This window comes from Monodelphis domestica, chromosome 2, assembly GCF_027887165.1.
Source record: "Monodelphis domestica isolate mMonDom1 chromosome 2, mMonDom1.pri, whole genome shotgun sequence".
Classification (NCBI taxonomy): domain Eukaryota; kingdom Metazoa; phylum Chordata; class Mammalia; order Didelphimorphia; family Didelphidae; genus Monodelphis; species Monodelphis domestica.
Window position 1 is genome coordinate 492,487,480 of NC_077228.1, and position 24,408 is coordinate 492,511,887.

General features: G+C 38.1%; 1 protein-coding gene across 2 annotated transcripts in view; it reads right to left on the reverse strand.

Annotated features, from left to right (window-relative positions):
- Window positions 1–24,408, reverse strand: part of NOTCH2 (notch receptor 2) — a 176,588-nt gene that overhangs the window by 20,691 nt on the left and 131,489 nt on the right. For both annotated transcript variants that reach the window (XM_007485303.2, XM_007485302.2), the window contains exons 12-20: window positions 20,070–20,180; window positions 11,401–11,593; window positions 10,725–10,870; window positions 8,739–8,852; window positions 6,811–6,930; window positions 6,347–6,499; window positions 4,061–4,289; window positions 3,102–3,303; window positions 1,715–1,868 (exon numbers count right to left, since the gene is read on the reverse strand). In XM_007485303.2, the coding sequence (XP_007485365.1) occupies window positions 1,715–1,868; window positions 3,102–3,303; window positions 4,061–4,289; window positions 6,347–6,499; window positions 6,811–6,930; window positions 8,739–8,852; window positions 10,725–10,870; window positions 11,401–11,593; window positions 20,070–20,180 (1,422 nt within the window). The remainder of the gene's footprint in view (window positions 1–1,714; window positions 1,869–3,101; window positions 3,304–4,060; window positions 4,290–6,346; window positions 6,500–6,810; window positions 6,931–8,738; window positions 8,853–10,724; window positions 10,871–11,400; window positions 11,594–20,069; window positions 20,181–24,408) is intronic.

Here is a 24,408-nt window from a genome sequence, read left to right on the forward strand (position 1 = left end):
CCATCGTGGAATTGCATATGGCACAAGGCAAAGGCAGGCTCAAAAAAACAGCATATGATTCAAAACAGCCTAAAAATTCCATTTTATTAACCTTTAGCTCTTCCCTCATAGACCCCATCTAATCTAATACTGAAAACAGAAAACTATGAAAAAGAGAAGAATTTATTCTCATTTCAAGCCAAGTAGTGAACTGAATACCATCACCAGGGACATGGGGTAGCAGTGATAGCTGAAAAGTCTAACAGACAATTTAGAGTGAGAAAAACCTGATTTGAAACATGTTTTCATGGATGGATGGAATTTTCATATACTAGAAATGGTACCAGGAGAGTTAAATGGTTCTATTATTATTTACATTCATATATTGTTATATATAGTTGATAAAGTGGTTTTCCTTATAACAACACTGTTGTTATACAAAATGGGAATGTTTATTTCTATTTTATAGGTGAGAAAATTGAAGCTCAAAGAGAATGTGAATCACCCAAAGTCATATAACTAGCAAATGCCATGGCTGGGATGTGAAATTGTGTCTTCTGACTCCCAAGTCCAAGGCTCTTTCCAGCACACTATCTAAGACATTTAAAATGGTACCAAGAAAAACATGGAAGCTGTACATAGACCTTAGACGTTTCTTTAATGCTTCTTGTTTATAGGATGCTACGGAAGGACAAAAACAGGGAGTCCAAATCAATTTAATTTGGTAAACATTTACTAAGTCCCTAAGATGTGAAGGGTACAATGCTACATTATTAGGGTTCTGAAGATGAAAGAAGACAGTTTCCATTAGTAAATAGGAAAAACACAGAAATAAAAATAACTCTAATTCAAATAATAAGATTATGATGCAAGAAAAGAGACATTATTTTAGATGAAGGGAATGACTCATAGCTAACAGATAGTACAGAGCAGATATTCAGATTTATTCAATAACTGACTTCAACTTGGTCTTTCCTAATGATTAATTCTGTCCTGCCCTTATAAGAAACTCAAAATCTGAGTGGTTGCACCCAGATGCACTATATCGAAGGGCACTGAGAAAACTGAGGTGCGACTGTTGTCACTGCTAGTGACACAGAGAGTGAACAAACCCCTATAGAACTAGAAAAGGGCAAGTGTCCTGACTGTCAAAAAAGGGAAGTGAGTGAAGTCTATACACTTTAGAGAATTAAGTTTGACTTTTTCATGGTAATTATAGAATTTATCATTAGAGGGATAGCTTAAAAACACATGGAAAAGGTCCCAGTAATCACAAATAAGTAGTGTGGTTTCACCAAGAAAAATTGAAGTTAGGGTCATTTCATTTTTTTTTCTTTTGGGGAGGCAAGATCACAAGACTCATAGATGAGGGGAATGGGATTTGGGGGGAAAAACCCCAAGTAAACAAGAGCAGACAGGTAGATTTAGAGTCTACCTAAGGAAGAACTTGAAAACAATTAGAGTTGTCTAAAAATGGAATGGCTGCTTGCAAAGTCATAAGGTTCCCTCTCTAGACTCCATGCCAGGCTCTGGAAGAGCTCCTTCCCTCCTCTTCAAGCTGCTTCTTTATCCTTTTGACTTGTACCCTTATTCTTATACTACACTTTTCCCATCTCTACCATTATCATCTAGTTTCTCATCCTCCCATTCTTCCTTCCTACTCCACATGCCATACTCTTTGTACTAAAGATGCTTACTAGAATCATTGTCACCCACACCAGAAACCAGAACTCACCTCTACGGGAAGCTGCCACCTCACAGGAGACCTTGGGCACATCACAATAAGCACCTGTCCATCCTGATGGACACAAACACTGAGACTCTGCTTTCCTCTGAGTGCAGGTGCCTTTATTTTTACACGGTGACCGGCTACAAAGGTTTACAAGGGTCTGAAAGACACACACACCATACACACATATAGAAATGTCCAAGAAGCCAAAAAAGAAAAGGAAGAAAGGGGCAGGGACCAACATTCCACTGGAAATAAAATGGTAGCAAGTATGGCCAAGGATTCTTTCACCTGAGCCTCATTTTGCCAGAAATTCCCAACGATTCTGTTCTGCCAGATAGGTTTCTTTCTTTCCTATCTATTGGGAGCTATTATGGCCCCACACAAATGGAAAAGATATTCATTAAAATCAGGCTGTTGCATACACATTTAATACATTAAGTGCTATTTGCCAGGGGTCCTAGAAAAAGAATCTGGATGAGGACATGGATTTCCATCTTATATGGGGTTTTGACAATCTTGTCTTTGCTTACAGGGAGAAGAAAAACAAAGATATAAAAACCTGTATTAATTTTTTTTAAACATTTCACTTAAAAATGAATTTGTTTTAAAGTTTTTTTGCAATATCTTTCAGTATAACCAAAGATATACCTGCACATGATAAAACCAGAGCTTACAATCTTTGGTTTGGACCACTAATGTTGCCTTGTCTATATGGTATAAATCATCAATTTTATCTATATTCCTATGTAACTTTTAAATTTAATTCAACTTTTATAGAGATGGTGGTTTCTGTGCCTGAGACCTTTTCTACTAAAGACCACATTTTCTTACTATCCAATGTTCTTAAAGACTTCTGAGGAGAGACAGTGATACAGCCTCTTTTGGTGGCCTTTTCCAGTATTTCAACCCTAACAGGAAGCTCTACTTATGGCTAACCTAAATTCTTCCTCAATAATATTAAAGCCTATTCCTTCAACTCAGCTGAGATGCAGAACAGCTGATCACCATGATTATAATCACCGTTTGCATTCTCTAAATATAAATCATATTAATTCTATCTTTAATTTATTCTCACAGTTCCATTTTCTGGCTAAATGGATCCACAGGTAGCCTCCAGACTCCTTTCTCAGTCTTCATTAAAATGTTATTGTTCCTTTTCACTTGTTTCCGACAAAACCTAAGTTTATAGGAACTGCTAACTCTTGCCCTCAAGCAACTGCTCTCTTTGGAAGAGATTTCAGAATCACTCTCCAGAAACAGGGTTTCCATTCTACTTTAGGAATAAAAATGACTTTAGGGTATCAAACTCAAGTAGTGGTTCTTAGAAGGGGCTGATTTGAAGGTAGGCATTAAATAAGAACATGTATGAGTAGGAGGCGATGTTAGTTACCTGACAGTTTTTCCCTGTGTAGCCCAATGGGCAGTTGCAGCGATAGGTCCCCAGGCCATCGATGCAGGTGCCCTCATTCAGGCATGGGTGGGAGTTGCACTCGTTGATCTCATGAAGGCAGAAAGGGCCAGTGAAACCCACGGGGCACAGACAAGAGAAGGAGTTGATCCCATCTACACAAGTGCCGCCATTGAAGCAAGAACTGAAACAAACATAGAAGACAACCACCATCAAACTGGTAACAAGGACACCAGAGTCTACTCATGTCACTGACTGATATTTTGAAATCCAGGGAGTCTAAGGAGGAAGTGAAGCCCTACAATATTCCCAAACTTGTATTCCTTTTCATGTATTTCAGGATTATCCCCTAGATGGAAAGTCCAAAAGTTTGGGAGCCATTCTCATCTCTACCATTGACCAAGGACATTGGAGACTGTGGGCTGCCTTGGAAAGCTCTGGAGAACATGTAGTTTTCCAGTATTCTTTTCAGGCTTTCAGTATCTTTTCAGAATCATTAATTTTTTTATTTTTTATTTTATTTTATTATTTTTATTCTAAAGTAACACTTTTGAAAAGGGCTAGAGTGGAGGCCCTGGACTTTACATTTCTGTATTATAACCATAGAATAGCTGTAGCGAAGAGCCTATTTATGCAATTCCCAAAGATTTAATGGCTTTCCATTCAAGTTAGAACAAATGGACAAGAAGCCAAGAGGTAGATAAAAAAGTAAGGATAAGAGTCAAAGGCTCATCCTGATTCCCAATGAATTCTTATTCCTACTTTTAAGATACAGAAGGTTGTACTTATTCATTATTTAAATGCCAGCAACTTTAGTGAGAGACTTGATAAGTGGTGGCGAAACCCTGGTAAATGTCTAATTGTCTCCCCCCAGGAAATACGGTTTGTGGTAACTTCTCGCCTTTCCCTTGTGTTCATAGGAAAGTCGATTCCTTCCTCACCTCTCAGTGCATTCATCAATGTTGTTCTCACAGTGAGTTCCATCAAATCCAGCCTGGCATTTGCAGGTGTAACTGTTGACATAGTCGGAGCAGGTGCCTCCGTTCTTGCAGGGTTCACTCAGACACTCATTCATGTCTGTCTGGCACCTATCACCGTTGAACCCCGGCAAACAAAGGCAGGAGAAGGTGTTTACTCCATCTACACAGGAAGCACCATTCTGGCAGGGATCTAAAACAATGAACACAAGTATGTGAAAACTCCCACCAGAAGCATCCATGGGTCACTGGTATTAGTCAAAGCCCTTCCTTTACATCTGAAGTAGAAGCCTTACGAGTGAGCTACTTAAGAACCCAAAAGGATCAGGGGAAAATGCTCCCATAAAAGAAATGCCAGGCATTGGAAACTATGAGCAAAGACCAAGAGACAAGCTCAACTCTTCTGGCTCAGGAGGTCTTCCTTCTCTTGATTTTAGCTTTCATCTAGACTACCTCTCCAAGCTTCTCCACGGATACACTGATGCTTGGCTCTCCTGGAAGCTGCTGATTTTTTGTAAGCTAGGAAAAGAGCATTATTAGTTCCAGCTTGATTTTCCCTGTTCCTTTCTCTCCAAGGACATGGAGGCTCTAACTGTTTCCTTCTCTGTAAGAAAACCAACATAATCTGGCCAAAGAACTGGGAGGGATTAGTAAATAGTTTTATAAATTCATATGAACTCATCAATAAACATTTACATCAATAAACACAAAGCATAAATTTACAATAAAACCAACTATGGCAAGGAAAATAGATACAAAGAGGTAGAAAACAGTCATTTCTCCAAAGGAGTTTTTATCCAGGTGGGGACTGGATATAGGAGTATGTCCAGGTGGAGCCTGTGGACAGAGCTCCATCCACTGTGCCACTGGCTGCCTTTTACACTCATGCATAAGATTACCAATTGTTGTTTAGTTGTTTTTCAGATGTGTCTGAATCTTAGTGATCCATTTGGGGATTTCTGGGCAAAGATACGAGAGTAGTTTGCCATTTTCTTCTCCCACTCATTTTACAGATAAGGAAACTGAGTCAAATAGGGTTAAATGGCTTGCCCAGGGTTGCACAGCTTTGCATTTAGGTCTTCCTGACTCCAGGCCCATCGCTCTATCTACCTGGCTCTCTCCAACACAGGACTCAACAAGAGGCAGGCACACAGCACCTCAAAATACAATAGTATTTCCCCTACATACAGAGCTCTTTTAAAAACTCTCATGATTTATAGGAAAATGTCCGAAAGGCTTCTTAATCACCTCATATCCCAAATCAACCAATGGACAAACATTTATTAAGTGCCGGCAACATATTTGGCCCTTTGCTCAGACACAGCAGAGGGAGGGGAGACAGAAAGGCAGGAGCTCCCTTCTATCAGGAAAGACAACATGCATGAGTATCTAAAAAACATATATTGGGTATAACCCAGATTTAATTGTTTGCCAGCTCCGGGAGGGAGTAGGTAGGAGGGAGGGAGTGAGAGATAGATAATTTGGATCATATCACTTTGAAAAACTTATGTGGAAATTTGTTATTAAAATAATAAAATTAATAATAATTATTATTATAAATAATATCCATTATAAAAATAGAAATAAAATTATATTATATCCATTATAATTAATCAATAGAAGTCAAATAAAATAATACCCATTATGTATAATTGAAAATCTGTTACCCTAAAAAAGAACTACATTTCCTGGGAGCCCACCGACTTCCTGTCATTATGTACTTCCTATAGACAGGGAATAAATTGAGTGGGTGGGCCTCCTCCTCCCTCTTTGGCTTTCTGTCAGCATGGTGATGGTGGTGAGTGGGGATTTTGAAATGGGTTAATCAGCCATGGGCATGTGGTCTTTATTTTGTATTCCTTGATTTCTAATGACCATTAATAAATCTCCTAAATTATAATATTTTTATTATTGGGATTTAAGTTTGACTTTTACAATTATAGATAAAAAATAAAATAAAATAGTATCCAGTATAAATAATCAATAAAAGTAAAATAATAGCACCAATAAATAATAAATATAAATAATACAATAAAATAATAAATAAACAAAATATGATAAAATAAGTATAATTTTAAAATATAAAATAAAATCAATAATTTTAAAAAATTAAAAAAATTTAAACCATATATTGGCTTCAAAAGAACAACAAGAGAGAGGGAGAGGGAAGTGGAAAGAGATCACCTCCCTGCTCCTCTCTACATGTTTCCCTCCCTTCTGTGGAAGTGGTCAACCCTCCCACACACTCACTAGCTAGGCAATCGTCGATGTCTTCTTCACAGTCCACACCAGTAAAGCCAGGGAGACACTTGCACAGGTAGCTACCCTCCGTGTTATGGCAGAGACCCCGGTTCATGCATGGCTTGGAGACACACTCATCAATGTCCTCATTACACCGCGGCCCTGGAAACACAGAAAGGGCAAGCCTTAGAGACTTTGGGCTCTCAGGAGCAGGAAGGAAGCCAAGTCCAAGATTCCCTCCAGGTCTATGCACTCTGACCACAAGGGGGCACTAGACGCACGAGTGATGGTGGACATGGCGTCAGTTACCAGCTCCAGCTTTAGTCTTCTTTTGGGATGCTGGAGGATGCTGGAGAACTTCAGCCGATGAGAAATTTAATTCAGCCTGATGTTCCCCCTCTGCCTGAATTTGAGACTGGCTACTTATAGAAATTTGCTTTCTCCATGCCCATTATGTTGGACATGCATCTCACCTTTCCAGCCAGGAGCACACAGGCAGGTGTAACTCTCAAAATTTTGAGATTCCTGGCAAATGGCATCATTTTCACATGGATTGGGGTTGCAAGGGTCCAGCACCGTCTGACAATTCTTGCCTGTGGGAACCAAAGTATAGTGAAATAGGTCAGAAGTGCAGACAATTTGTCCTTTTGGCATCGGCGACACATTCAGATAAACGGGTTTTCTTAAAATGTAGATGGGAACATCTGCATCCACTGACTTTATCTAAAATTAGAAGGCAAGAAAATGGAGGATGCGAATGGGGGTCTCCACTTCCACCAGAAATAGTATCCACACAAATCCTCTTTTTGTTGAAGAAGAAAAGTATTTGTGGTACTTCATCTTTTTTTCTAGAGTTAGTCCCAGAAATTCTCCATTTAGTGGCAGAAGGTCTATAAATACAGGAGGAAAGGGGCAATGGGAGCGTGAGAAAGGGAAAAAACTTAGCAGGTATAGGAGGAAATGTTTAGGGGAGAAACAATTGCTATACTTCTATGGCATGCCATTATTTCAGAGTTCTTTGGTTCTCATGTAAATCCAAAGGAACTAAAGCTTTCAACTTACTTAGTTTATGGAATGCTGAGCATAAACATCTAATAAAAGATTTAGAACAAAAAGTTTCTCTCTTGAGTATTGCATCTGCCAAAATCAAGTCATAACTAACTCAAGACTAAACATCTCAGCCAAATTTTGCATTCCAATCAGAAGGAAAAAAATACCTTTCAGAGATTTTGACTGAAATTTCCAGTCTGATGCCTCATCAGACTGATGGGTCAAGTTATTTAAGGAAAAAAGCAAACTGTTCCATTACTAGTCACAGAGAACCAGTCAGTTAAGAGATGAATGTGACCATATGCCAGGCACCAGAACTTTAATATGCTTGTGGTTTTGGTCAAATGTAATCCCTCTAGGTTCACATGCAAGATATAATTTAATGTGGATCTTATCTACAGCCACAACACAAACAAATATCTCTCTAGTATCTGAGCAATTCAGTGACAAATTGAATGTTCTCTAAATCAGCTGTAGGTGCCAGCACTACTGAGCTATAGAAACAGGTATATATACAGTGATGCATATTTATAGTTTCCTTTGCTGACACTACAGGCTGGTGAAGAGCAGAATAGAGACCCCAAATGTTAGCCTTTTCCAACCTAAAACTAAAGGACACGGCAACTGATTGGAAATAGGAGAAAAGGAAGAGAGGGGAGTTATGAATGATGCTAAGTTTTCGACAAGAAACAGATACAGAGAAGAGAGGAAAAGGAGTCGGTTGAGGGGTACTGAAGGGAGATGATAACTTTGGGTTTGCACATGAGAGTCTTTGGGAGACACTAGAAATGAGAACCACCAAGAACACTGAAATAATGAAAAGCATAAATTGATTTTGGAAACATCTGGATACTGGATGTAAACTGTGCCATTATTTTAAACTGCTGCCTTTGCAATTCCCTGGACAAAAAGCTTCTCTGCCTCTACAGTGGGAACAATGATATAAAATAGCTACATTTAACACAGGGTGGTCCACATGCGTTCTTCCTTGCTGTAGGTCTCCAAGGGAAGGCAGGAAAACCAACTTGCTGGGAATATTTGAGAAAAAGATTCTCACTCAATATGAATTAGACTAAGTGAAGTCCCTTCTACCTCTTTAAGAGTATGGAGTTTATAACTACAAAGGACAATAGGGGCACACAGGAGGTCCCCCCACATCAGGAGAGGGCATAGTGTTTTCTATGGATCTCAGGATCCAGTCAGAGACCAAAGGAGGACAATTTGAGTAGTCTTTCTTTAGTATTTGACACAAGAGATAACATCATTGATAATGGAGTGCTATAAATGACATTATGGAGCCAAGTACCTTTTCTATTTTAACGTGGACCTTCTGGTCACCCCAAGAACCCACCTGTATATGGAAGAATACAATGGCAAGTGTAGCCACTAATGTCATCGGTGCACGTGCCTTGATTAAGGCATGGATTTGAAGCACATTCGTCAATGTTGACTTGGCAATGGTAACCTAAAGGCGGTAGGAAATGAGAAAAAAAGAATGAAATTTAATGTAAGTTTCATCACTCAAGTAAAATTCACTAGCAGTCACCCTAGAAATGAGAGTAACTCAGGTTGCTAGAAAAGAAAAGGCACTCATTAAATGTGACAAGACTGTCTGTGCAATTCTTTAGTGGCAAGAGAGATTAATGCTGGGTGGCTCAATGGATGGAGAACCAGTCCTGGAAATGGGGAGTTCAGAGTGCAAATATGACCCCAGACACTTCTTAACTATGTGACCCTGAACAAGGCACTTCACCCCCGTTGCCTAGCTCTTATTGCTCTTTTGCCCTTAGAATCAAAACACAGTATTGAGTCTAAGATGGAAAGTATGATTTTTTTTTTTAAGAGAGACTAACGCTTTTCCAAATAATCCCTCACAAATGGTCCAAGAATATCATTCAATGTAGTAAACTTGATGCACTACTGAAAATCACAACTTCTGAATCACATGGAATTTCAGAGCTGGAAGGGACCTGAGTGGCCACTTGGCTCAACTCCTACCTTAACGAAGGCATCATTAAAATGAGCAATAAAAAAAGCAGGAGTTGAGAGTCAAGATAGAAGACCTCTGGATGCTCTGCTTAGTTACTGCTACTCAAACTATGATGTCCATTTGGAATTTTTTTGTGGGGGAAAAAATCTACCAACTTTGTAATCTAAAGTGCTATATAAAAATGTGAGGTATTCCTACCCTCATTGTGGCACAGGCTTCTCTACAAAGAACCTGTTCAGAAGTGAAGGTTATAAAAAATAAATTTATTAAATACATAACTGAACAAAGGTTAATATATTTGTTTTACACCTCCTATCTCAAGATTCATTGTATTTCCCATTGTTCTGACATCCTCCTATCTCCAAAAGTCATAATATTCACTGCTTCTCCAAAATGATGGTTCAAAGTCCAACTCCAGAAATGTGAATTCCTCTCTTCCAGAAAGAAAATGAGCAGTGAAGGGATCCCTTCTAATTTTGAAGACTCTGATTAGAGGGGGTTGGAAAGCAAGGGGTATGACTGGGGGGAAGAGTATATGTCCTGCATTTTTTAGTCTAAGGTGACAAAGTTCATGACTGAAAGCTAGAAGAAAATGAAGCAGCCTTCTAGGACCAAAGGAGGACACAGACATCTGGATTTTCGGGTTTCTGAGTATCTCATTCAGCTATGTAAAAGGCCTCATAAAGATGAAATGCCCATAAAACAGAAATCTTTGCATTCCAGAAATGAGTTCTAATGGGATTACCAAATAAAGTTAGGGGGATTATCGCCTCACAAGAGGATTCTTTTGCAGTTATTTTTGCCCTATTTTTTCCTATTGGACTATAAATGCCTTGCTATGTCTTATATATCTCCATATCCTCTATACCCTCTATTACAAGGACTTGCAGAGAAGGCATTCCAAAAATAAATACTGACTAAATTAGTCAACCTGGTTTCTGAATGATTAAGGATAGTAGGTCAGTAAAATACTAGAAAGTCTTTCTCTTGGGTTTTCCAAGAGACAGAACAATGGGGACCCAAGAGTGAGTTATAAAGAACTCTTGAATGACTACTTTCCTAGAAAGCAAAGAGGTGATTATCTGAGAACATCAGAAAGTGAACAATGGTTCCATTGTAAGGGGATGGAGAGCAGGATCCCCAGCCCTTGATATGCCAATGTACTTTAAATACACTTGACCTTCACTTTGCTCTCACTGAATTGTCCCTGCAAGCTACCAATAAACATTGTATGTCTCAGGAGAACTAGCGAGTGAAATCTAAACCCTGTTCCAGTTCCTTCCACAAAACTGACTCCATGCACCATTCCAACCCAAACTGGGCAGAAAGGAGTCCTTTTGTTTTCACCTTTAAAGCCTGGCTTGCAGGAACACCTGTATCCATTCACCAGATTGTCACAGGTTCCTCCATTCTGGCAGGGGTTGGAGAGACATTCATTTTTGTCCACCTCACAATTGGTGCCAACCCAGCCTGCTTCACAGAGGCACTTGTACCTGAAAGAAAACCACACAATGTGCTTGAGAAATTCCTGCTTCTGATTGTAAGTTACAACTGGCACATAACCCTAAGCTAATGAAGAGAGGGAAAAAATAAGCTCCTCTAATCTCATTGACTACAACTATAAAAACAGAATTAAAATCAAACCAAAGGGAATGGAGCTCTCTAAATGCACAGACAGGGCAAGAAGCAAATGCATTATTCTGTTTTCTCAGTCTGGAAGGCATGCCCTTTACAATGCATCCATTACAATAATGTCATTCCTATCATTCTCTCCTCCCCATTTGTTTAAGATGTAAATGGTTCAAATTGTGGGGTTTGGGTTGAAGATTTGTTCCTATGGCTGTGGGTTTGCAGTGATAGTAATAATGATGGAAAATGTTTATTTTAATATTTTTTAAAAGCTAGCCTCATTTCTGGCTTTTTGCAAACCTGCTGCTCTGTGGATCCAACTAGAATTACCCTTAGTACTATTTCTTTCCCAGAGAAATGTGGGAGCTACACATACTACATCAAACAAACTTACCCATTGGCAACACCTGTACAGTTCCCATGGATGCAGGGGTTGCTGAGGCATTCATTCACTTGTGAATAACAACTGGAATCATGAGGTCCTTCTGGGCAGATGCAACGGAAACCATTCACATCATTGATGCATGTTGCGCCCTTGCGGCATGGGTTTGAGGCACACTCATCAATGTCAACATTGCATCTTTGTCCTAAGGTAGAGAGATCAATTCTTTTCATAAGGCATTCCCTATGCATTTCACATTAAATGTTTAAAGAACCAGGGGTGGCGCACCAACTTAAGTTCAAAACTCCACACTTTTCATCAAAGATGTTGATTCTGACACCACACATCTCAAATCTGTTCCTTTTGCATTGTTCATAGGGCCACATTTCATATTACTCCTCTTCACACACTGTTCCAGCCAAACTGGAATGCTAAGCATTCCCCAAACTCAACCTGTTACCTCCCATCTACATGGATTGGATTTGTAATTTGTAGGTTCTCTATGTGTACCCATATATCTGAAATTCATTCCTTCCTCTCCTCTGCCACTTAGGATCTCTTTTCTGGCTTAGTCTAGGTTCTATATTCTTTGACCAATGCCTATTCCCAGAGCTGAAAGTATTCCCTCCCTCCTTAAATATTCCTAGAGTACTTTGGATCTTTTCTTTCTCCCATCATATTGGAAGAGACTAATTGGATAGAAACAGAAAGCTAACTCCATGAGACAAGAACTGCAATTTTGGGGGGAAGAAAATAAATTAATACATGGATTTGGAAATTAGGAAACTTATGACCTAAAGGAAAGAAATTTCTGTTAAGTCATAGAGACGGGGACCATACTACAAAGGGTAAAGGGAGAACAACCAAAATGAGTCAAAGGCATTGAAGAAAGGCTATTCTCTGAAGACAAGTCATCAATTGATCATAGTTTTTTTCAGAGTTGGAATGGATGACAGATATCACATGAGGAGTGGTAGAGAAGCTCTAGATCTACTGGTAGAGAAGGAATCAAGGAAAAAAAAGTTGGACAATTTTGTAGGCAAAGGAGAAAAAAGTCAACAGAGCAAAAGAGACTCAAGCCATGAGAAATGAAAGAAAATTGAAAATGCAAGATTCAAGAAGATATAATGAATCTAAGATATAATGAATCTTATTCTTGATGAATAAGAAGGGAGCTTCCTCCTCTATGACAGGAGTGAAGAAAGAGGCTACTTGGAGATACAGGGAGATCCTGAAGTTAAGAGAAGGAAAGTTGAGGAAGTTAATACTGAATAAGCTTTTTCTTGAGCAATCAAAAGGAGATGAAGGCATCTCTGTAGTGAAAAGGTAGAGCGAGGGATACCGTGCACCTGAGGAGAATGGAAAATATTTATAACTGTGGAAGAGTTGAAAGGGAGTTAATAGCCAACCAAAAAAGAATTCCCAATGAACAGACTAACTCAGAAGAGATCAGCTGGCATGGATTTACAGTAGACCTAATCAAAATGGCATTGTTACTTTTTATAGCAATGCAGGAGAAAAGGAAGTAGAAAGTAGACTTATCCAGGGTTAGTTATTGGCAAAACAGGAATGGCAAAAAAAGTCCTGAGATTTAGAATGGTCATTAGCTGACTGAGTCTAGGGTGATCAACTAGGAGAACCAGAGAGAATCAATGGACTAAAAATTGCAATTGAGACCAGCCAATTACACAGGAGTGGGTAGGCAAGACAGCAGGATAGATAAGAAATTCAATTTTGGAGTTTAAGATCTTGAAGAAGCAGCAGTTGTAAGTGATGATGAAGTCTATGTTACAAAATTATCAAGATTTGAAATGGAGGTCACTGGAGATGGTATTAAGGAATGGTGAGGCAAAGGTTTGTTACAAGGATCATCAATTTGCTGTGCAAGTCACTGAGATTTACTGCAGTTGTCCAGATGCTGAATCACTCAATCAACAAACATTTATTAAGGACCTATGTACTTAGTACTGGAGATAGACAAAAATGAAACCATCCCTGTTCTCAAAGAGTGTACCACACACAGTCAGAGAAATGACATGCACATAGTGGAAGATGGTCAAAAAGTGAATGTGACAAGGAAAGAAAAATTGTGGAGGAGAGGAAGAAGAGGTGGACTGATAAGAAAATGGCATGAGCAAAAGGTACACGTTTCTATTTCAAATCTTATTTATACAATCCTTATCTACTAATACAATTTTTATTTCAGTCCACTTTCTTTGGTGTGAACATCTTCTAATGATTCAGAAGGGACCCTTAAAATCTCTCTGGGCTATCAATCTAACAATTTTAATTTGGTAGTGAGTGTGAACACTTGCATTTTCTAGCACTCCAGACATCTGGGATTCCATTAGGATATCTGGGCTGGAAAATGAGTAAAGTCATTAACTAGGACATAAACCAGAAAGTAGTTTTTGGAATAAGTCTTTTCTATAGTCTTGATTTCTCATTGTTACCCCTCTTCCCAAAAGCAACAAAAGAATTCCAGTTACTTAAGGAATTCCAGTGAACTGGCTTTTGGTTAATCAAGGTTTTATTTACTATGTATACCCAAACCCAAACATTTATTAAGAGTTTACAATGTATACTATGTACCAGACACTGTGTTAAGCTGGGAGGTACATTGTCTTTGTCCTCAAGAAGCTTACATTCGGTGGGGGGGGGGGGGGGAACGACGACGACATATCATTCAAGTAACTGTGTATAGTATCTATCTATCTATCTATCTATCTATCTACCCATTTATCCATCTATCTCCTTATCTATCATGCATTCATTTATCTACCTATACAACCATGCCCCTATCCATCCATCCATTCATTATCTATCTCCATTTCTATCATTCTTTCATTTATCTAGCTATCCATCTATGTCTGTCTACAAATCCATCCATCCATCCATCCATCCATCCATCCATCCATCCATCCACAATGCAATTGGAATAAACTCTCAGAAGCAAGGCACTGGCAACGTAGGGGTAGGGGAGGAAAGGTCTCCTGTAGAAGGAAGGATTTAACTGAGTCTACAAGAAAACCAGGAGCTAGAAGAGAGAGAAGGGAGACTGTTCTAGGCATGGGGGCAGCCAATGAAAAGGCATGATCAGAAGATGAAGTGCTGTGTGAAAGGAAAAGAAGGCTAGTATTTCTGGATCATAGAGTATATAGAGAGGAGGCAAGTGTTAGAATAATAGGAAGGAAAGAAGACACCAGATTGTAAAGGGCTTTAAAAGTCAAACAGAGGGGCAGCTAAGTGGTTCAGTGGATTGAGAGCCAGGTCTAGAGATGGGAGGTCCTAGGTTCAAATCTGGCCTCAGACACTTTCTAGCTGTGATCCTGGGCAAGTCACTTATTCCCCTCGCCCCTTGCCTAACCCTTACCACTTTTCTGCTTTAGAATCATAGTATCAATTCTAAAACAGAAAATAAGGGTTAAAAAAAAGGAAGCTATGGCAGAAGTGATGAGACTTTGCACCAGTAAGAGAGATACTATGAAGGTAGATATGATAGACTTTGGCAAAAGGTTGGATGTGTGGAGTTTGAGAGAAGTCAAAGATGACACTAAGGTTGTGAGCCTGGATGAGTGGGAGACAAACAAGGAAATTGAGAAGGAGGGAAAGCTTCAAGGGTTAAGAGAAAAGGATTTATCTGGGATATATTGAGTTCAAAATATCTATGGTATACATTTAAGTTCCAAAGATGAAAGAATTCATAGATTTTTAAAGAATACCATATTCAAACAAAAACAAACACAACACATATTCTCTTTTTCCATCTCTCTCAATTATCAACCTTGTATTTAGAACCAGAAATTACAATAAACAGATACATATACATTTATTTGTATAGATATTAATTTTTAAAATATAATCCCTAGATCATTTATTAATGGTGATTTAGTATAACATGAACAAAATAATACTATATTTAGTGATATGTAATATATTGGTGGCTATGTCTACTCTTCCTTGTTTCCTTCCCTCTTTCCCTTTCTTTCCTTCCATTTTTAAGTACTATTTCCTTGGCCTCTTCCTTATACATTGAATTTAAAAGTCAAAAGACCCATGTGCAAGTCCTGACTGCTATTTAACTAGCTCCTTGATAATTCGGACCTTGACAGCTCTCATTTCTTTTATGTAAAATGAGGTTGTCAGATTAGATGATATCCCAGCATTAGCAATAATTCACATGATTCTAATTCTGGCTGGAGGACACTTAGGACATATTTGCCACTAGCACAAAACTTATGAACCACTGCTCTGAGTCCAAGCCAAAAATGAGGTTAGAGGAACGATTCACTTACTCTTTAGTTCTTTGGGGGAAGACATTTTTTACTGACTTCTCCCTTCCTTCATTACTGAATTATAAGAACTTCTGATGCTACTACAGTCTGCAAGGAAACTCCCTTCATACAATTTATGGAAACCTCATTTTGTTAGGGAGGAACACGTATGGGAAGCATGAGTATATCGGTAAGAAGGGATGAGAAGGAAACACTGGATGGCTAGCCCTTTGGAGAAAGTACAAAATGCTAGACTAGGGGAATAAGAATAGCAGCAGAAATAGGACAGAAATGTCAAGGCTGAGACAGTGTTTATCAGATATGGAAGCAAAATCATTGAATCTGAAAACACAGTCTACTCTCTGTAAGTCACTCAACCTATTTCTACTTCCTGCCCCAAGCTTTGTAGCCCAGGGACACTTGAATTAAATTTAGAGAGATGTTTAATAAATATTTGCTGTTAATTTGGCTCACTGTTCCTGGAATCTGACTCTAGGCTAAGCTTTTTCAAGGGCATTTTGCACAGAGTTTTGTATTAGGAAAAGTGCAAAGAGAATGATCCAGGCTTAGTTCTTTTTCATCAGGACCTCATATTCTCAGGAGAAGGGACCAGAAGTACTTAGTATACTATTATATACCTTGCAGGTAACTCCTTAATTACTGATTAAATTGAAATGAGGAGTCCAAGAGGTATAAAGCTATATATTCATCAACTTTGAAAGGATCCAAAAATCTGATCAAAGCAATAATAATCAGAGAATCAAGCAATCCAGAGAATCAGAGGAAGTTCAAAAAAATTTTTTTAATTTAAAAAATGTTTACATATTTCATTTTCTTCCCCCCCCATCCAATAAGCACTTCCACTGGATTATATAAATGTTATCACTTATACCTATTTCCATATTATTTATTTTTGCAACAAAGCAAAAAGAGGAAGTTTTGAGAGATTAGAGAATTAAAGTAAATTGAGAGACAGTTTGCCTATTCCTTGTCTTTCTGTCTGAAATGTTGTTACTAGGACAGAAAGTAAGGGTTCTTAAATTTTTTTAACTCTGTGCCACTTTATAATTAGAAAGTATAGACAGGTATGAAATATCGAATTTAATTTTTTTAATTTCCATGCTCAGATCACTGTTCCTCAGTTTACCTTAATTTTCAAACTTACCAAAGCATACTACCTATCTCCTGAAAGAGATTCAAAATGCAAAAGGATACAAAGTTTTAGACATGGCTAATGAATAAATTTGCTTTGTTTGACTCTGGATATTTGTCACAAGAGTATTCTTTCCCTTTTTCTGGTTTAATTGAAGGACAATAGTAGGAAGTAGAAGAGAAAAAAATTCTTGACAAAAAATAAAAATTTTTAAAAAGGAATATACATGTGCATAATTTATTTCCCCTCTAAAACAAATGTATTAACACTTTGGCTCTCTCCTGGGATGCTGCCTCCATATTTCTGAGCCACCTTTCTAGTTGTGTGACCCTGGTTAAGCCACTAAACTCCATTTGCCTATTTCTTGTCTTTCTGTCTTAAGAGTTGTTACTAGGGTAGAAAGTAAGGGTTCTTAAATTTTTTTTAACTCTGTGCCACTTTATAATTAGAAAGTATAAGCAGGTATGAAATACAGAATTTAATTTTTTTAATTTCCATGCTCAGATCACTGTTCCTCAGTTTACCTTAATTTTCAAATTTACCAAAGCATGCTACCTATCTCCTGAAAGAGATTCAAAATGCAAAAGGATACAAAGTTTTAGACATGGCTAATGAATAAATTTGCTTTGTTTGACTCTGGATACTTGTCACAAGAGTATTCTTTCCCTTTTTCTGGTTTAATTGAAGGACAATAGTAGGAAGTAGAAGGGAAAAAAAATTCTTGACAAAAAATAAAAATTTTTAAAAAGGAATATACATGTGCATAATTTATTTCCCCTCTAAAACAAATGTATTAACACTTTGGCTCTCTCCTGGGATGCTGCCTCCATATTTCTGAGCCACCTTTCTAGTTGTGTGACCCTGGTTAAGCCACTAAACTCCATTTGCCTATTTCTTGTCTTTCTGTCTTAAGAGTTGTTACTAGGATAGAAAGTAAAGGTTCATAAATTTTTTTTTTTAAATTCTGTGCCACTATATAATTAGAAAGTATAGCCAGGTATGAAATACAGAATTTATTTTTTTATAAAGGCTTCCTTAAACTATACAAACTGTAATTAAAATGGCAAAAAATAGAATAAGGGAAAGAACAGCATAGCACACACTGCCAGGTGGTGGGCACACACCACAGGAGCCACTGATATTTTAAGCTTCCCAGACAAAAGCTCCTCTTAAAGACAGAGAGAGAGGCCCCAGAGAGAGGATCGAGGCCCATACCCCAAATCATAACATTCCACTTCCTGCCTGGTGTGAGTTTTATACCGCACCTTAAGTTTATTTTAGATCATTCCTGACCTGTTTATTCCTCTCTCACTTTCCTCATTTGGTACAAAGTCAAAAAGAATCTTTGTATTCTGTGAGAACTTTCCAAGAAAATTAGCCGGCCTGAAGCACAGGCCCTTTTAACTTGAAACTTGTAATTTGGAAGTTTTCTAGGTTAATGTTTTTCCAAAGAGGCAGCTTAAATGGCAACTGGGAACAGTTACCTCTTATGTGCTGTTTCTGTGTTGAACTCACTATCAGTCTGAGGAAGTCAATTTCTGGGCATGAATATCGTCCGGATGACACGGGCCACATATAGCCCTGGGTGTTGGCATGAACGTTTCCATCCTACCTGGCATGTGAGTGATTTCCCCAATGAAGAGAGGTTACTGTGACCCGATATGGAAAACATATATCCTTTCCAAGTGCCCTACAATGGTATCACCTTTGTGGCCTGCCAGGCAGGAGAATGAAGGCAATGGTGAAACAGAAGAGGAAAAGAAGTCACTTTGGAGTTGGCTCAGATCTGCTTTCTGACCTCACAGTTTAGAATTCTTGGAAGGAAATTTCATACAAGGGTTGCAAAGAGCTGTATGGCAGGCCCTTTATACTGTCATCATTTATTAAAAAAATATTTGTTGCATTTTAAGTATTTAAGTACCTACTTGTGCAAAGCCCTGTAAAATTAAAAAATGATGCCGTGGTTCCCTACCCAGAATGTGGGACTACACCGCAGATGCCCCGGGTTAATAACTTTTGACCAGGAGGAAAAAGGAAAAAAAAAGAAATATTTTTACCTATGTAGGTACTCTGACTAGGTTCTCTAGTTCTGACAAGTTTAATCTTGGGCTAAGAAGGGATAGGAATATTGCTCCATTTGTCTATAATCATTAAAAAGGAGTTTAGAGTCTGAAAAATGTTTGGGAGTTTCTTTCTCTGGGCTGGAAAGTTCTCCGTCATGTTTGCCAAACTGAGATTTTTTTCCCTCCAAATCCTGTTTTCACCAAATAACTGTTCAAAAAGAAGAAGTACCTGGGAAATGAGGGGTGGAGAGGAAGAAGTATCTTTGGATATTGACTGTATCTTGCTAATGGAGTTCCAATCTGACCTCAGACATTTCTTAGTTGGATAACCCTTGGCAAGTCTCTTAACCCCACAGCTTAGCCCTTACAGCTCTTTGGTCTTAAAAACAAGAGGGGGCAGCTGGGTAGCTCAGTGGATTGAGAGCCAGGCCTAGAGACGGAAGGTCCTAGGTTCAAATCTGGTCTCAGCCACTTCCTGGCTGTGTGACCCTGGGCAAGTCACTTGACCCCCATTGCCTAGCCCTTACCACTCTTCTGCCTTGGAGCCAATACACAGTATTGGCTCCAAGACAGAAGGTAAGGGTTTTATTAAAACAAACAAACAAACAAAAAAAATAGATAGTAGTGATTCTAAAGCAGAAGGTAAGGTTTTTTTTTTTAATTGTTATGGCTGGGATTTAATATGTCTTCTTTGGGGAGGAAAGAGTAAAGAAAAGACAACGTTATCAGGAATATTGTTCTCTCTCTCTTCCTCTCTCTCTGTTTCTCTTCCTCTTTATCTGTTTCTCTTTCTCTTCCTCTCACTCTCTGTTTCTCTATTTCCCCCCCCCGTTTCTCTCTTTATCTTTCTCTTCCCTCCCCTCTCTATTTCTCTCTCTCTCCCCCTCCCTCTCTTCCCCTCTCTCTTTCTCTGTCTCTCTCTCCCTCCCTTCCTCTCTCTCTTTCTGTCTGTCTGTCTCCCTATCTCCATCCAAGAAGACAGTATTATTTCTAGGTATCCAGCATTGAGCAATTGGACTGAAAATCCCCGAGTAATGCTTCAAAACATCATACTTCATATAATATAGGAAAAGTATGGAAGTGATCACATTGAGTCCAGTGGAAGGGAATATGAAAATTTAAGTCTTCTATATCATATTCCTAAGGGGAATGAGCTAGAAGGAAGGCTTTTGAGAGAAAATGGAATGTTACCTGTAAATCCTGGTAAACAGACACAATTGTAGCGATTAATCCCATCTATACAGATCCCCTGGGCACAGGGATTACTTGCACAATCATCAAAATTAATCTCACAATTCACTCCTGCAAAGACAAGAACAAAATATTTCAGTAAGACATCTCCTATTCTTTATTATTATCATCAGTCACAGACACTAGTGGCCTTCCCATAGGGATGATGATGATGATGATGATGATGATGATGATGATGATGATGACGACGACGACAATACACCAAAGTAGTCTAAAAATCACTCAACTCTCTTTAGGAAGAATAAAAAGCCACAGAGGGTTACCATTCTCGGGTGGTATCTATTTAATTAAGTTTAATCTTTGGTGGTCATTATATGAGATTGGAGCAATCAGTTTTCATCTGATTTTTCACTTGTAACCAGAGAAGAGATATTTCAAGGACAAGAAAAATCAATTAGCCAGTCACATAGAGAGCCCTACAGAAGCCAAGATCACATCACACTTTTACCATCTTTGTTAAGGATTCTGAGTTGCAGAAACAGTCCTAAAGAGGCCTTTTTTTAAAGGTCCTTTCTCATTCTAATTCCAATGATTAAAAAAATACTGGTTAAGTATAACATTATGTACAAAGCACTATGCAGGTCTTGATGGAGAAATAAAACTAAATGAGCTTCTGTGCTTGCTTTCAAGAAGCTTCTAATCTAAGTAGAATGATGTCGCTGTTCATTTGTTTCAGTCATATTCAACTCTTTGTGACTCATTTGGGGTTTTCTTGGCAAAGATACTGGGGTGGTTTGTCATTTTCCTCTCCAAGGTAGAATGACACCTGTTGATTGTTCCTAAAATGATGGAGTTGCTTAACACCAAATAGCACAAGTGGTCAGGTTCCTTCAGGCATGGATGTTAGAAAAACAGGGATAGATGAAGTAATACTCACTAAGGTGTTTTTTCCTCCCACTTTAAAAGTATAAACCTATTTTTGAACAACAAAAATAACTGAATTAACTTTACTTTCAAATTTTAATAAGAGAATATATCCAATTAGAAGAATATTAAATATTAAAATTAATTTTAAAATTAATTTTTAATTAATAAATTTAATAGATTTTACGTTTTAATTTTTAAATTAAAATTTAAATTTTTAATTAAAATTAAATATTAAAAATGAAAAATTCATTGCACAAAATTACATATTTTGACATTTAATGGATTTGCAGTTTTTAGCTAACTCATAACTTGTCCTAGAAAATTACACTAAGCTATGGCCTAATTGCAAAATGCCCAGTCTATTCCCAATTGCCTGTTTTATATATATATATATATATATATATATATATATATATATATATATATATATATATATATATATATATATATATATATATATATATATATATATATATAATTTTTCTCCTACAGAACACAGCAAACATGATCAATCATGATATCTAATTCCTGGCTCTGCTATCACTGAGTTATATAATAGCATTAACTAAATTTAAATTAAAAATGGAAAACAAAAACAAACAAATAAATTCCAGCATTAGTCTTACTAACGGGGGCCCTGGTATTTCAAGTAAAGATCTTTCCTTCTCCATTTGGTATTCCTTAGTGGAATGCTGCCTGCTGCCCATCATGTAGAAAAAGGAGAACTATTCTGCATGTGTTCTAGAAGGCAGAAGAAGAACCAGTGGGTAGAAGGCATACCAGTAGAAGGCAAATTTTATGTCATTCTATTGGGAGTAATAAAGGATATAAGCTCCAACAGAATGTAAGCTCTAGAGCTCATCACACAGTACAGGGGCTTAATTTGGTTAAAGATGAAGTTGAGGAAAACTGTTCCATAATGGAATGGGCTGCCTTTTTGAAATTGTGATATCTCTCTCTCTGTCTCTGTCTCTGTCTCTGTCTCTGTCTCTCTCTCCCTCCCTCTCTCTGTCTCTGTCTCTGTCTCTCTCTCTGTCTCTCTCTCTCTCTCTCTCTCTCTCTCTCTCTCTCTCTCTCTCTCTCTCTCTCTCTCTCTCTCTCTCTCTCAATCTCCCCCCACCAGAAGAGATTCCAGCAGAGGATAGAGGAACACTCTAGATGGGATTCCTACTTTGGGTAGAAAATTGGACTCAAGGATATCAAAGATCTTTTCCAACTCTAAAATGGTTTTGCTTATTCCTCCCTCCTGCTCCAATCTAATTCTTTTAAAGAAGAAAATTCTTTCCCCTTTTTCTCTAGAATAACAAAGCTATTTTAAAAATCTCAAAATATAGCCCAAACAGATATAGATTGAGGGGAGAAGATCACAGATTTCATGACAAGAAATTTTTCTCCTACAGAACACAGCAAACATGATCAATCATGATATCTAATTCCTGGCTCTGCTATCCCTGAGTTTCACAATATTTAAAACAAGTTATTTAATTTCTCCATGTCAGTTTTATCGTCCCCTCTTGTAGCAATCCCATATCACTTCCCCAGGTGCTGTAGTAAATTGTTATTTAATGATTTCCTGCCCAAGTGTCCTATCTTCCCAACAAGATTGTGAACTCTTAGAACCAGTAACCACACCAATGTCACATTTCTTCTAACTCTCTAGCACCTCACACAGTGATATGTGCATAACTAAAGATAATACATACTAGTTAAATGAATGAATGAAATGGCCAAATGCCACCAATTGGCTCATAGAGGGACAAGTAGTCATGTCTTCCCTTCCAAACTTCCAGTGACCCTGATATAAACTCTAAAAGGTTATATATAGTATGATGCCTCCTTTTTTTTTTTTTTAACATAAATCCCCATTTAAAAATTCCTCTCCACTGAACTTGTCCTGAAGGACCATGAAGGCATCAGCTTAGTACTGCCTAACTGAAGACTACAGAAGAAAGCACTACCATTGCTCTTCAGTGGTCACTGGATCAATAAAGAGATGGGAACCCTGGCCACAGTGTTCTCTCTCCTGCATGCTCTCTGCTCTGATTTTGTTTGTACTGGTATCAATTTGCTAGAAGATACGTGATAGGATGCGCACAATGACTAGATTCTTTGTGAATGGAATAAATTTTTTAATTAAAAAAAGGGGAGCCTATTTGAATATTTCTCCCTAAAATAAAACAATACTTTTCTACTTTTTCAGGAAATCAGAGACCAAAGATGGTGGAAATTTGCTTTCCCAAGTGTCTTAGAAATGTCATTTTGTAAACTTTAGGGATTTGCAGGAATGATGGGTTAGGACCAAAATATACCCTGTTTAAGTGGGTAACAGGGGTTTGTGAGGGTGCTGATCATGTGAGTAGAGGAAAGGCGACGTGCAAAAGATGTGAAGACAGAATGATAAGATTTGGCTCGTTGTTCAGTCACTCTTCACTAGTGTCTAACTCTCTGAGAGTCTATCTGGAATTTTCTTGGAAAAGATACTAGAGTGGTTTGCTATTTGTTTCTCCAACAAAGATTTGGTGACCAGGAAGGAGAAGAACCATTTTTCCAGTTATTCCTACTAAACTGGGGCTGTTGTTACGAAGGAGGCTTATAGGTCCTGGGGTTAGTTCATAGTGCTATTTTTTCAGGAATATTCTTTACAGGTCATTATTGAATTCCTCTCATCTTGTAAGTCCCTCCCTCACCTTTTAGACTGATATTTCTTAATGAAATTTCACTTATTTTCCCTTAAAACTTCCCATATGTCCTTAGAGCTCCTGGATTATAGAACCTGAGCTTCTGGCTCCTTTTTTTTTTTGGTACTGCCTACAAGTGCAATCAATTCTTTCTTGTACTATTCAGGGACAGGTTCTTACACCATCCCCCCAGGGCACCCACCTGATACCTCCTGGCATGATGGGTTAGTCCTAGGGAAAACAAAGTGACTGCCAGTTAACTCTTCACCTAGTTTTAGAACATGCTGGATAAAGTGGGAGAGATAGCAAAGGCTGAGACAGCCCTTCTATTCTAAGGGCTTCCATTCAGTTGCTTGTAAATCTCTCAAATTTCTTTTGGGGCAGCAATTTCTCATGTCTGGGGACCAGCCCGGAAGCAAATTGCTTTTGGAAGGTTTCACAAAGATCCATTCAGTCCTTTTAGTGAGTTATCTAAATGTGGAGGGAGGGAGAAGCATTTTCAGCTGTGAAGGCATGGGGATGTTTTTTTGTATGCTTGAGTAATTCAAAAAGGACTTTGTTTCCAAACTTGGCATGTATGAGGTCCTGGATGAAGACCAGGGCCTTTGACATGTTTGAAGAAATTGGTTTGGAAATAAAAAAATAAATAAGTCGAAGGCATCTGACCACCCCCTCCTCCTTTACCCCCTACATAGATCACTTTCTTCAAGTCCCAAATGTGTTTTCAATAAATC